Raw genomic sequence first — 14,162 nt, 5'->3', positions numbered from 1 at the left:
GATTGAGCAGTCGCGCAATGTTTGATTCCATTAGCCCCATAGTGGCAGAAATCATCCGTGTCTCGACGTATGGACTAGCTGTGTGCTTTTAAAACGTTCAAGTGCTGCTCTTAAATTACGCACACAGGAAAGAAAAAAAAACAAAAAAAAACTATGCAGACAGGGGAGGTTACTTTTGAAACAGTTCTTCAGCTTGTCTGAGTATCTTTGCTGACACATTGCTCTACATATTCAGGTGGAAGCTCATTCAGTTTTCTGAGACTGCAATTGAACCTGATGCTAATGAGCACTATTATAGCAGTAAAGATGCCTGAAAAAAAGTCGTGCTGCTTCATGAAATGAGAAGGCGACCAGTGAAGCATCTGTGCAGGAAAGTCGTAGCAAATAGGCGTACAAAAGCTGATGATATTGATAGTTTTGCATGTAAGTACATTTACATTGTCTGGTTTGGTGCTCGGATAAGGTGTTTCGTGGCAAGCTGATTCGTTGCTTTATATATACATATGGCTGCGAACCAGGCTTCATCCTAACAGTTCTTGTAGAAAGTGTTTCCATAGAGTGCAGCGGTGCACTCTTGCAAAGCATATCGTGAGGCATATGGTTCAGCTATGACAAAGCAAATTTTATGAGTTAGGAACCAAGAGAGAACTATTTTTTTTTTTCAGGGCCCGAGAAGCCAGAGTGGGCATCCACATTGATCAGAAGTGTGCTAGTCTGACAGGCATGATGTTGCAACAGTTTGGCAGGTTAGCAGTGCATGCAGAAGTTTATTTCAGATACATGCGCAAACACCGAGTTGGTGGCTGTTCGATAACTGAAGAAACTGTTAGATAGTATGGCTGTGTTTTGTATGACTTAAATCAGACCTTCAAGCTAATGTAAGTAATCATGTGTAGATGTCTCGCACTGATGTCTCTGAAACGGCCATGTTGAAGCACCAACCTGGTGTGACACAAACTTTGTGATGTCACATTAACATTATTGGTACATTGCGTGTAGGTTCTGGTTCCATCATAATTCATGCACAGGGGCCCAATAACGTTTCAGCGATGTTATCATACTGAAGCAGGTTAATCGCTGCTCGACTGTACTGCCTTGACATCATTGAAGCAGCTGTACTGGAGTCACACTGTACGTCCATGACGTCACGTACAAGCTGTCAATAAAAATATTTTGCTTGTTTCTGTTTGTGATGTACCCAAGTGGAAACGTGAGTGCAGCACTTAGATGGGACCGCAGTGTTAGAGTAGGTTGACCGGACAAGACAGGGTGACGGAAGACAAAAGCGACAAGATGTCCTGTTTTTGGGTGTACCAACAAGCCTGCATATTAATACACCTTTTTAGTTTATTCCCCGGCGGGACCAGCAAACACTATGAAGTGTCTTGGCCAAACACTATTCCACTTCTCCTATGTATATGCCTATATTTACTTTAGAAGTTTAAAAAAAAAGACAGAGGAAGATGGAAGCTTGTGATAAAAAAGATGGATGCCCTTCCCTTCCAGCTTGTGTAAAAGCAAATGGGGACACAAAGCTGCAAACAAAGGATGCAGTCAGGCACGCCAGCTAGCTATGTGCACACCTCCAATAAAGGAAAGTATATTGGGGGAACAGAATAGCCCAGAGAGGTCACCTCTGTGAGAAGCAGGCAGTTGGAATTGTGGGTTGGCAACAGTGCCTGTCGGCACAGTGAAGTTGCATAGAAAGAAAACCAGGGGAGTTGGATGGATGAATGAAGTAATATTAAGGTCCAATAGATTGTGCTAGTGTCCTAGCCCGAACCGGGCCACTCCACATTGGGACCGAAAGACCTAGCCTTTCTGCTGCTTTGCGGGTCTGTTGAAATGCTTGTAATTGTCCCTCTAATGTAGGACTGCACAAAGCTGCGTCTCATCGTTCTTCAGTATTTTTCTCGTCGCTGCGTAATGCGAAGCAATGCCAGAGCATATGAGCAAGATCTATGGTGTCGTGGCATTTATTGCATGTTGTAGGAACACAGAATTTCAGATAGATCCTGTTAATTAACAGCAGGTTCGGATAAGTTATTGTTTGTAATCGCCTGATCGTAGTGACCTGAGCTCTGTTTAGTTTACTGTGTGGAGGGGGGAAGACCCTGCGTCCTAGATAGAAATGTTTCGTTAGGTCCTTGTACGGGAGGAGGTGATCCTTGCATTCTGAAACTTTGGCATTTTCTTGCCTTGTGGCTGCATGGTTGACAAGTCCTCGTGCAGCATTGTGGTCAGATTTGTTGAGGTTCGCGGGAGCATCATTGATTTCTCCCATGTGAGCAGGAAACCGGGTAATCGTGTGTGGCTTGATTACTTTTCCCTTGAGCATTGCCAGAAGCTGTCTAGAGAATACTCTTTTGGCAAATGCTCGCGGAGCTGCTCTAGAGTTTCTGTAGATCCTCGATATATATGGGTATAAAAGTGCCAATGCAATGGCTACTTGCTCGACTCAGTGGTGTAGATGGAAGCCGAGTTGACTAGTTGGCCTTTACGTTTCGAGAGTACTGTTCTGGCAGCTCGTTTATTGGATGCAAAAGCCACGTGGACAAACGAGCATTCCTCAGCCTCACTTTTACCTTTTTCTTGCAGAGCTTTGGCTCTGGCTTTCCTTCTGTTCACATTATGAATGGGGTGAACATTCCTTGGAACAGGCACAATTGTGATATTGTCCTTCAGTTCGTTGGCGATTTCTTTGTGGCTATCATCTATCGCTGTAATTGATGCACCAATTCAATCGAGGATGTGCCTTCCTGCTTGTGTTGTTGTAAGTCTAATACACTGGGCTCTTTCTTGCGCCTCTGCGATTTCCTCTATTGTGTTGTGTATTCCAAGCTGCAGGAGTTTTTCAGTTTTGGTGTACATAGGTAGCCCAAGAGCTACCTTGATTGTCTTTCTCAGTAATGCATTAAGTTTGTCTCTTTCGGATCTTTGTCACTTGTGCATAGCTACTACGTAGGCGAAGTGGCACAACACAAATGAGTGACCTAGTCTTACGACGTTGTCTTATCCAAGCTCTTGTTGGTGGTTAGTAACTCTTTCGATAAGCCTGATTGCGTTGTGCACTTTCTTAATGATACCCTGAATGAGGTTATTGGAGCTATTGGGGAGTTGCCAGAAATTTTTTAGGGAATTCAGGCATTCTTCAAGTATGTTCCTGCAAGTATTTGTATGTGTGCAAGCACATATGTGCAAGCAAAACTGTAAAATTCCAGGGAAGGGGAAGCGTGACCCCCCCTCCCGGTTATGCCACTGAAGAAAGCAGTATTGCAGTGAAGCCAAGTGACACAATGCAGTTGTACCAGCCAGCCAGTCTGTTGTAACGAAGGCTGCTGAGAGTAATAATGAGAGAATTATGGCATTCACAATATCTTCGTTCACACCACATCTTATTGAAAAACTCTTTCACTTGAATACTAAGTTTTAGATGTCATTCAAAAGCTGTTTTAAGCTTTTGTACCCCTGTACACAAAATGTATATTGGTGAGTGCTGGAGTAGTTGTACTCTGGCAAAAAAATACAGTAATAAAGAAATGTGTGGCCCCAGCCCTAACACCGTTATCAAGCAATTATCTTGCCATTTCTGCCTTTAGAAGCACTTGTTTCCTTGCTTTGGTCCTATGTTATCTTCTCCATTGTGTTTCTAAACTTTGACCCTAGATGCAGATAGCCCTCTTGACAGTCTTAGGTATATTCTCAGTGCAAGCAGCCAAAATGAGAGGATACGTTATTTGAAAATAAGATGGAAGAAGTTGGGTGCTTTCTGTGTCTGACCACTTTACACATTCTGCTGGTACAATAGTTACTTGTTTCTGCTTATTGCTTGGAACTATTCTGCTTGAAAAGCTCTTTGGCTCGTATTTTTCATCCAAACAATGTGCTTACCATTGTGCCACGTGGGATCTTCGGCTGGCGCCACTGGTTGCCTATTCTGTGCACTCATGCAGTGCTATACGTTTGTCTGGGCACCACGAGTACAGTGATGCATTTCCATCGGCCCATGCACGCTGGCAGATGACACGATGATGTTCCACAATTTCAGGCATAATTTACTGCTGATGCTGCCGCAGAGCATGGCCGGCCGGAACGGAAAACGTGCTTGAGTACATTATCCGACCATACTCGTACATGACTACTTTTGCTGCTAGGATTTCACTGGACACTGAAGGAGATGCGAAAATGACCTTAACCCTCATTCAGCTGGTACAGAACTTATGCAGCGCAACCGCCTGGAGAACACACGCACGCACTGGAGACATAGCGTCTCAAAAGTGTCTCTCATTGTATGGTTTTCTGTTGTTTGCTCTATTATTTCCAGTACAAACAGTATGCTGGAAATTGTAGTCTGCTCAATGGCACCTCTTGCAGACAGTGCTGCTGTCGTGGATTCAAGTCTTGTGGTTCACACGCTCGTCTAGCCCGTAGCAAGGCTTGAAACTCTGGCGGTGTTTGACATAACTTCACTTCTACCATCACGGTGCCAGTGCACCTCAGCCGAAAATGCCATTAGTTAAAGATTGTATAGTTGCTTTATTTTAGTTGATGGTAAAGCATGACACTGCAGGAATAACTGCAACATACTGGGCTATGTTGATGTACAGTGTCAATTTTTATGAAAGGGAACACGGCGACGCATGGCCTGTGTGCTCCTGTGGCTGCTGGCAGCGCGTTCAAGCGGGAGTGAGAGCAACAACAGTCTCATTTCGCATCATCTCGCAGCGAGCAAAACAACTATTCGTTGCTGATATAGAACGGCAAGATTGAAAACCCCTCCCCCTTCAAGGTAATTACCGGCTCTCGCGTAATCGCCTTGAAGGGGGAGTGGGGTCGCAATCTTGACGCTGGTTTCATATCTGCAACGAATGGTTGTTTTGCTCGTTGCGAGATGACGGGAAAAAAGGCTGTGGTTGCTCCCGTTTGAAAGCGCTGCCAGCAGCTGCCGGAGCGCGCAGGCCACGTGATACAGTGTTCCCTTTCATAAAAATTGACACTGTACATGATGTCCTTGCTTTAAAGTAGTACTGGCAAATCTTGTTGAAATTGCCATATGCCTCTTGAATTAGAAAGATAAAAACAATGCTTAATTCAAAGTTCATATTGAAATTCCAGCTTTTGTATGGTAAATCTCATCCTGTTTTCGTGGCACATAGCATAGCTTTTTTTTTGTATTGTGTATGAACAAGGCTCTGGGGTCATGCATTGAGAAGGTAAATAAGCATTGTTCTTTTTTTTTTTTACTGCACTCCTGCGGTCGCCTGAGTAGAATGAGCCAGCATGTCATGGCATGAACACTGTTTGTGTACTGAAACTGGCTTTTACAAATAAGTGTCATTAAGTTGCTCAAGGTAGTTTTCATTTTTTCGCATTTGCCGCTTACCAAGCTTACTTATTGGTAAGAGTTTCTTTTGTTGTAGTATTGTAGAAAGCTAATACCTGCTGATTTCTGTTTGACATTATCTTTAAGGCTCGTGGGGCACAATATTTATTGCGAGGTGCGGCTTCTGCTTAGGTGTCTGTGAGAAGCCATGCAGAAGGTTGGTGGCGGCAGCGTGTCGTCTGGGCGACCCATCAAGTGTGTGGTGGTGGGTGATGGCACAGTGGGCAAGACGTGCATGCTTATCTCCTACACGACCGACTCCTTTCCGGGCGAGTATGTGCCCACTGTGTTCGACAACTATTCGGCAGCCATGATGTGCGACGGAGTGCCAGTCAGCTTGGGCCTCTGGGACACTGCTGGCCAGGAGGACTATGACCGCCTCAGGCCCCTCTCTTACCCACAAGTGAGCACTTGAAATGATTGTGCACTATTTCCAGGAAACACCACTTTGTAGAGCGAGCGACAGTGCCATCGCTTGTCTTGTACGCATAATAATCTAGTCTTACAAATCGATCGAAGATCTCGATTTCTGGACATTTCTTAGACAATTAATTAGCAATAGGTGCTGCATCTGACAAAGAAATGCATTCTAGTTTGTCAGTCATTTGTTAACAATGCTTTCACTAATGATCAAGTATCTTTGATGCGACTGCTGCACTTAGCTGCGCTGCTCTGTTAAATCTGGCTCCATACAGCGACAGATGGCTATAGTTAAAGATATTGTGATGTAGATATACGTGATGTTGACGCTTTATATATTTACATATGCAGCAGTGTCGGTATTTTATTAACCAAGCAGTGATGTGATGGCAGAATGATGAGGTGCCACATCCTGGTATATTCTTGCAATGACATCACACTTTGTGCGGAGCATACGCTTAGATGTCATTTTTGTGGTATTTTAGAGAAAAGGAAGACTGAACGTACCTTGCTAAGCATGTTTAATTAAGTTAGCACTGTAATTCAAAGGGTGTCACACTAGCGAATGCTGCTCCATAGTTGAAGTAGGTGCAACCCTCTGTTGACAATTCAGACTGGAAGATTAAGGTTACGTTATTTCAGCAAAGTAGCTCCTAAATGTGGTGTACCAAGCTATTTGATCAATTCCAACAATTACACTGAGCAGTGTGCATCTATGCTTAAATGGACCATTGCATTAAAGTTAGTTTTGCAAAAAAATTACTGTTTGTTGTAACATAATTCCGTAGAAGTTCGTGCAGGGTGCTTAGGTTTCAAGTTAAGTCTTGTTATTCAGTTGCCATACTTTAAAGAGAGACTGACATGAAAGTTTTCAGTTGTCATTTTTTTTTGCATCCAGTACCTAGAAAATGTTCTGCTAAGCGTGAGTGAACACTAAAAAAAAAAAGAAGAGCTGGTCTCGGTTCCTAATGTACCGTGACATCAAAACACCGTACGAGCTTCTCATGATGTGCTCATGCAGTATGTCATGACGTTTATTCAGCAGTTTTGCACCATGGCTCCATTAAGGACGCAGAAGCTGCTATGTTGAATGTTTTGTCAAGGCATGAGCGGTCACTTGGGAAGTTTCGATACCTGACGTCATCGCAACTAGCCAGACTGCTCCAAAAAGTCACCAGTATTAGTACTATGACCTGACACCTAGGTAGTCTTGATGTTGGTAAGTGCGTCATGTGAAAAATGACTCAACTATCAAAATAAAATATATTCTCAGCTTTTGATGAGCTTCAAACTTTATCAGAGCTGTCTCTACATACAGGAGATTTGTGTCACAGAGTAAACTCGCCTTTGAAGAATGGTGTCAGTACCTATGTGACACGCCATGATGGGCCCAGTGCGCCGCAGTAAAGACCCTGTGATAATCTTAGGTAGTCTCAAAAAATATTCGTTTAATCCAAAATTCATACCAGCATAAAGTATGTAAAATTGGCGTGTGACAAAAGTAAGTTGGTGCACGTTTTCATTTACTGCTGCTCAGGGCCGCAGCAGCATCACAAACAGCTCTGAATGATTGCCAGTGAAGTCAGCGATCATACTTGCACTTGTAAATATTCAACCTGTGCGCACATGTGTGTATTGAACCAAGGGTGTGAGCCATGACGACTAGTAGTCTGTTGCTAATCTTTGTACGCTTTTCTGCATGAGACCAAAGTACTGGGACGAAAGCGATTTAAGGAGTGCTTTGCACATGACAGATGAATGCCTGAAAATTTTAGAACTGCTGTCCTTTGTTGTTATTTTCTCATCGTGGTGGTATTGAGGATGTTTAATGGAAATTCCCGGCCATGCCTGCAGAATCACAGAGTTGGCAGTTCTGCACGTTCAACATTTGTGCATGTTAACATTGTGAAGCCCAGCTTCTTTATCAGGACCGTCAGCTTCTATTGTTGAATTCTAATGGCAGATCCAGTTCAAGTTTTTTCTGCTCCAAGCGGAGCAATCACATTCCAATTGCGGATTGGGAGCATGAATAGTGTGTTCCAATAGCAAATTAAGAGCAACTACAGATTACGGATTACTCCATGGAGCCAAAATTCTTTCTTCATCGAAATTTGCTGATTTGACCGGAAGTTCACGTGACATAATCTGTGCACTCGCCTTTCGTCCAATCACGAATGAATGTTTCATGGTTGCGGGCAGCCTTGGATGACCAGGGAAGCGCTTCGTGCTTTTTTGCTAGATTTCCGCTCACCAACTGCTCCCGTTGAGACGCACATGTTCAAATCGCAGATTTGCCAAGAGCAATGCCGTTCGGATCTGCGCGCTCCATTCGAGATGCAGCCAACCGCTTGCGAACTGCCATTGGAATTCAAAATGTTGTTATGTAAAATGAGACGGGACGTGACTATTTGCCAGTGTATTTACACCGATAAAATCGGAGCGCAGCACACAGCGAGCAAACCAGTCCTCTTTGTCGTCTTCTGTCCACTGAATGGTTCACCCTTCATGCGATAGCTACGTAGCATCACCCCTCCCCCTGCCCGGTTATAAAAGCACCGGCTCGGTGCACTTTATATGTGTTCTTCAGAAGGAGGGCGGTAGGGTTTCAGCCTACTGATGTGGACTACGTCACTGGGGGTGTTTGCAGACAGGTTAGTCCCGGAGACTGGAATGACCTCATAGGTAACGTTCGTTACCTGTCGTATGATACGGTAAGGTTCTTGTATGGGGATAGCAACTTCTCTGACAATCCCACACGACGAACTGGGCTCTAGCGAAGAACTAGAGAACCAGGTGAGAAGTCAACGTCGACATGCTTGCTGCTGTAGAGAGCCTTCTGGGTTGCTTGTGAAGCCAACAGCCTAGAGCAGGCAATCTACGTGCGTGGTCGGCACGAGCGACAGCAATACGTGCGTATTCGCTCGGCGGAAGTGTAATGATTGATTGATTTGTGGGGTTTAACATCCCAAAACCACCATATGATTATGAAAGACGCCGTAGTGGAGGGCTCCGGAAATTTCGACCACCTGGGGTTCTTTAACGTGCACCCAAATCTGAGTACACGGGCCTACAACATTTCCACCTCCATCGGAAATGCAGCCGCCACAGCCGGGATTTGATCCCGCGACCTGCGGGTCAGCAGCTGAGTACCTTAGCCACTGGACCACTGTGGCGGGGCTTGGCGGAGGTGTAGTAGTCGGTAGTTGGGTGTCTTGCGGTAAGGTCGGATTAAGGCCATAGAGCATATAAAAAGGTGAATAACCTGCTGTATCATGACGAGATGAATTATAGACGAACGTCGCGTGAGGTAGCGTTAGATCCCAGTCATGGTGGTCAGATGAGACATGCATCGAGAGCATGTCCTTGAGGGAGCGATTTAGGCGTTCCGTAAGGCCATTTGTTTGAGGATGGTAGGAAGTGGTCAGTTTGTGTTGCATTGAGGAAGAGCGCAAAAGGTCGTCGAGTACGGGTGACAAAAATGCACGTCCACGATCGGTGAACAAACGCCGCGGAGCGCCATGGTATAGAATTACATCGTGGAACGAAATGCCAGCTACTTCAGTAGCAGGGCTGGTGGGGAACGCTCTAGTAATGGCAAACCTGGTCGCATGGTCTATAGCAACGTTGACTCACTTGTTCCCAGAGTTTGATTCAGGGAACGGTCCGAGGAGGTCTACACCAACACGAAGAAAGGTTCGGTAGGGATCGAGATCGGGTGAAGGAAACCAGCAGGGGGTGTGGCAGGTTGTTTTCGACGTCATTTATCGCTGGAAGCCACGTAGCGCGGCTTCTTTTGGCGAGACCACGCCAGAAGAAGCGGCGCTGGACGCGGTCGTACGTGCGAGATACGCCCAAGTGGCCGGCAGTTGGTTCGTCATGAAGCTCATGCAGGACCGCTGAACGGAGATGGTTAGGCAGGACTAGAAGTAGCTCAGGGCCATCTGGCTGGACCCTACCACGGTACAGCGTGGACAAGCAATCGGCCTCCAGATGGAGGCGTCCGGACTTGTAGGCAATTGAGTAGGAGTACTCCTGAAGACGCAATGCCCAACAACCAACTCGTCCAGAAGGGTCTTTCAGTGAAGAAAGCCAACAGAGGGCGTGATGATCTGTGATGACAGGGAACGGACGGCCATACAAGTAAGGACGAAATTTCGAAACCGCCCAGACAAGGGCAAGGCATTCTCGTTCTGTTATATTATAGAGTAGTTACGCTCAGGCTTTAAAAGGAAACGACTTTCATATGCAATTACACGGTCAGTGCCCCGCTGAGTTTGTGCCAAAACTGCGCTGATGCCGTGACCGCTAGCGTCTGTCCGCACTTTTGTAAGAGCATCTGGGTCGAAATGTGCAAGTATCGGTGGTATCGTTAGAGCGGTAGGAGCTCTAAGTAAGAGCATAGGCAACCAAAACTGCGAACGTCATTGACAGAGCCCTGAACGGGAAAGTTCGTTACTGCGCGTACTTTTGCCGGGTCTGGTCATACACCGGAAGCATCAACAAGGTGGCCCAACACAGTAATTTGACGGAGACTGAACGGGAACTTTGAGGAATTCAGCTGAAGACCGGCATGTCGAAATGTTGATAGAATGGTCGAAAGGCGTTTAAGGTGTGTGGCGAAGGTGGGTGAAAAGATTATCACGTCATCTAAGTAACACAAGCATGTCGCCCATTTAAATCCTTGCAGCAGCGTGTCCGTCATTCTCTCAAAGGTAGCTGGGGCGTTGCAGAGACCAAACGGCATGACCTTGAATTGGTAAACGCCATGGGGGTAACGAATGCAGTTTTCTCACGACTCAATTTGTCTACAGCAATTTGCCAGTAGCCACATTGGAGGTCGAGAGATGAAAAAAAGGTGACGCCATGAAGACAGTCAAGTGCGTCGTCAATACGTGGAAGAGGATACACGTCTTTCTTGGTTTTGTTGAGGCGCCGATAATAAATACAGAAACGCCAGGCGCCTTCTTTCTTTTTTGCCAAGACCACTGGGGAAGCCCAAGGGCTTGATGATGGTTTGATGATGTCTTTCGATAGCATGTTGTCCACTTCCCTCTGAATCACTGCTTGTTCTGATGCGGACACGCGGTAAGGCTGACAGTGGATCGGCGCAGAGTCACCAGTGTTAATTCGGTGCTTGACAATATTAGTCTGGCCCAAGAGACGATCACAGATATAAAAAATGTCACCGTAGGAGGCCAAAACGCGCCAGAGAGCATCGGCCTGATCAGGTGGAAGGTCTGGTTCATTTATACTTAGAAAGATGGCTTCGGCAGAATCGAATAACCGTGAGACTTCGGCTTGATCTGGAACAGTTACAGCGACAACGTTTATGTCATCATCTCTTGTGGTAGTGAGTTGAGCAAGCGACATCTGGCTGGGCAACACTTGAGGAATTAGGCCGAAATTTAGGAGCGGAAAAAACACACAATTTCCACTACCGTGGCGATGGTATGCGGCACTGTAACACTGCGCGTCAGTCGTGCGTCTGTTATCGGTATAACGATGTAGTCTTCGTCGGGAACTGGAGGGGTCGATGACAGACAGATGTATGTCACAGCTCGAGGCGGCAAGCGAACAAAAGTGGTTGGACTCAAGCGGCTGACGGGCTTTTCACAGACATCAGAGAGCAGGGGAAGGTCGAGGCTGAGCGTGCCAGAAGAACAGTCAATTAAAGCCGAGTGGGCCGAGAGGAAATCAAGGCCTAGTATGAGGCCATGGGGGCTACGATCTAGTGCGACAAAAAAGACTACGGCGTGACGACCAGCAATGTTGACACGAGCAGTGCACATTCCAACGACTTCTACAGCGCTGCCATCACAACATGTATGGCTTGAGTCGTAGTGGGCATCATGATCTTCTGTAAACAGCGACGTAGATGTGTGCTCATAATAGATAGGTGGGCGCCTGTGTCAACAAGGGCAGTAACAGGAACATTGTCGACTTTTACTTCAATGAGACTGTGGTGTGTGGGCAGCGTCAGTAGAGGGTTTCCGGGCGTCACTGGTATTGCAGCTTCATTGGGTGTCATTGGTAAGCTGCAATATCTAGTTTTCTTGCTGCGATCGTCCAGAGAAGCTCGACGAGGAAAAGCGCCGAGGCGGGGGAGAGCGGGATTGGCGGCGTAGCGGCGAAGGGGAAAGGAAGTAGCGGCGACCGGAAGGGGGCGTCGGTGGGGAGAGGCTCTTGAGGAGGCGGCGAGTAAAAGTTGGACGGTGTAGCGGCTGGATAACCAGAAGTGGTAGGGCGCATATAAGTAGGGTAGCTCTGACGTGGTGGGTTGAACCAGCGGCGATGGCAATAACGAGAAATATGTCCAGGTTGATGGCAGGAAAAGCAGATGGGCTTGTCGTCAGGGGTTCGCCATTGCGTAGGGTTCCGGAAGGGCAATGATGGAGGAGATAGGCGAGCGTTACCTGATGGATATGAGTGTACTTCAGGGCTAGTCACGGGACACGCTGACGGAAGACCGAGATTAGCGAACTCTTGCCTTACCACAGCTTGAATTAAGGCTAGCGATGGGTCAGTGGCTTGGGTTGTAAAAACAGGCTGTTGAATGGGAGCTGGACAGGCAGCTTCAAGCTCCCGACGAATTATTCGGGTGACATGGTCATGGGTGGGTGGTTGGCGAGCGGCTTCACACGATGAAGTTGCGGTTGTGTTGGGCAGTCGCGTGAATCTCTGTGTGATACGGCGGCTCTTGGCATGTTCAAACCGCCGGCACTCTTTGATGATTTCATCGATGGTGGTAACATTAGTGTATACAAGCAAGTTGAAGGCATCGTCCTTTAAGCACATTTGATACCTTCTTAGGCTCGGGCATCTATTCGTCAGCCTGGCAACAAAGGACGATGACATCATGAATATACGCGACGTAGGATTCAGTAGACGTCTGTGCCCGAGAAGCCAACTGATTTCGCGCAGTTATCTGTCGTGCAGCGGTGTTCCCAAAAAAGTCACGGATCTTCTTGAAGGTGTCCCAGCTGATAATGTCGGCTTTGTGTGTCTCGAACCACACCCGCGGAGGGCCATCAAAGTAAAGAAGCACGTTTTCAAGCACGAGTGTTGGGTCCCACCTATAGCTTGCGCTGATCCGTTAATACACGTTGAGCCACTGGTCAACGTCAAGGCCATCCTGTCTAGAAAATACGCCAGTATCACTAACACGAGGTAGGACAACGTAGGTAGGAGCCACAGAAGAGGCGGGTGGTGAAGGCGATGCACCTTAAACCTGTGACATGGTAGGACCCGTGATGATGCGACTGTTGCGGAGTTCATTATAGGTACAGGAAAGGACCAGCACCTCCGCCACAAATATGTTACGTAAAATGAGACGGGACGTGACTATTCGCCAGTGTATTTACACCGATAAAATCGGAGCGCAGCACACACAGCGAGCAAACCAGTCTTCTTCGTCGTCTTCTGTCCACAGAATGGTTCACCCTTGATGCAATAGCTACGTAGCAATATGTTTTGTCCTCGTCCACCTTTCTTAAGATGCCCATCGTTCGAGGACATGGTTTAAATTGATGTGCAAACACAGGCACAATGAAAGCAGCATGCATCAACACATCAAAGTATGCATGGCACTAGCACCATCTGTGGTCTAAACACAAAAGCGCATTAGGGCCTCCAACATTCGTGCACACAGTCTCAGAGGTTAAATGCTTTGCAGTGCGGTGTGAATGCTCGCACTCAGGATCCTGCGTGCTTGGTGCGTCTTCCGCGACAGCGCAGGCAGCACCTGTGCTGTACCTACATGGCATCGTACATTCGTATCAAATATCATGGGGTTAAAATTGGTTCACAGCAAAGCACTCCGTTGCATTGCTGGCCAATATGGCCATGGCTGGAGCCAAAGAAAAATTCGTTTCAGCTGTAATTGTATAAAGGCTTCACTGTGTATTTGCATTTGAAAGTGTTTGCATAGTAACTACTGCAAGAGGTTATGCTGCTACAAAGCGAGCTTTTAGCTGTTCCAGAAATGGCTTCAGTCGATCGCATCACTGTGAATGCCATTTCGATGCATGTACCTCACACAGGGAAGTGCGATGAGTCTGAACTTAAGCCAAGTTCTCAATGTTAAAAAGTCGCAACAATCCGGATGAGATGAGATTGAAGAGCGGTCTATTTTATTTTACTGCCATATGTGCGTCATAATACACCAACTGCTGTCAACTGAGGAAGGGTTTCTCTCCCTTATGCTGTGCAGACAGATGTGTTCCTCATATGCTTCAGTGTGGTGAGCCCATCTTCATTTGAGAATGTCACCTCCAAGTGGTTTCCAGAGATAAAGCACCACTGTCCTGATGCACCCATCATTCTTGTTGGTAAGTACTTTTTTTCTTTTACTTTTATTTTC

At 46.5% G+C, this 14,162-nt stretch overlaps 1 protein-coding gene across 4 annotated transcripts in view; it reads left to right on the top strand.

Annotated features, from left to right (window-relative positions):
- The window catches only part of LOC119178750 (ras-related C3 botulinum toxin substrate 1), a 66,488-nt gene that overhangs the window by 918 nt on the left and 51,408 nt on the right, over positions 1 to 14,162 (top strand). For 3 of the 4 annotated variants that reach the window (XM_037429989.2, XM_037429990.2, XM_075876170.1), the window contains exons 2-3: positions 5,516 to 5,786; positions 14,013 to 14,130. In XM_037429989.2, the coding sequence (XP_037285886.1) occupies positions 5,532 to 5,786; positions 14,013 to 14,130 (373 nt within the window). In that variant the 5' untranslated portion in view covers positions 5,516 to 5,531. Of the gene's footprint in view, positions 1 to 721; positions 747 to 5,515; positions 5,787 to 14,012; positions 14,131 to 14,162 lie in introns of those variants that run through there. The other variant, XM_075876210.1, reaches the window with a different exon arrangement.

Source organism: Rhipicephalus microplus, chromosome 1, assembly GCF_043290135.1.
Source record: "Rhipicephalus microplus isolate Deutch F79 chromosome 1, USDA_Rmic, whole genome shotgun sequence".
Lineage (NCBI taxonomy): Eukaryota > Metazoa > Arthropoda > Arachnida > Ixodida > Ixodidae > Rhipicephalus > Rhipicephalus microplus.
This window is presented reverse-complemented; position numbering and strand designations above follow the sequence as displayed.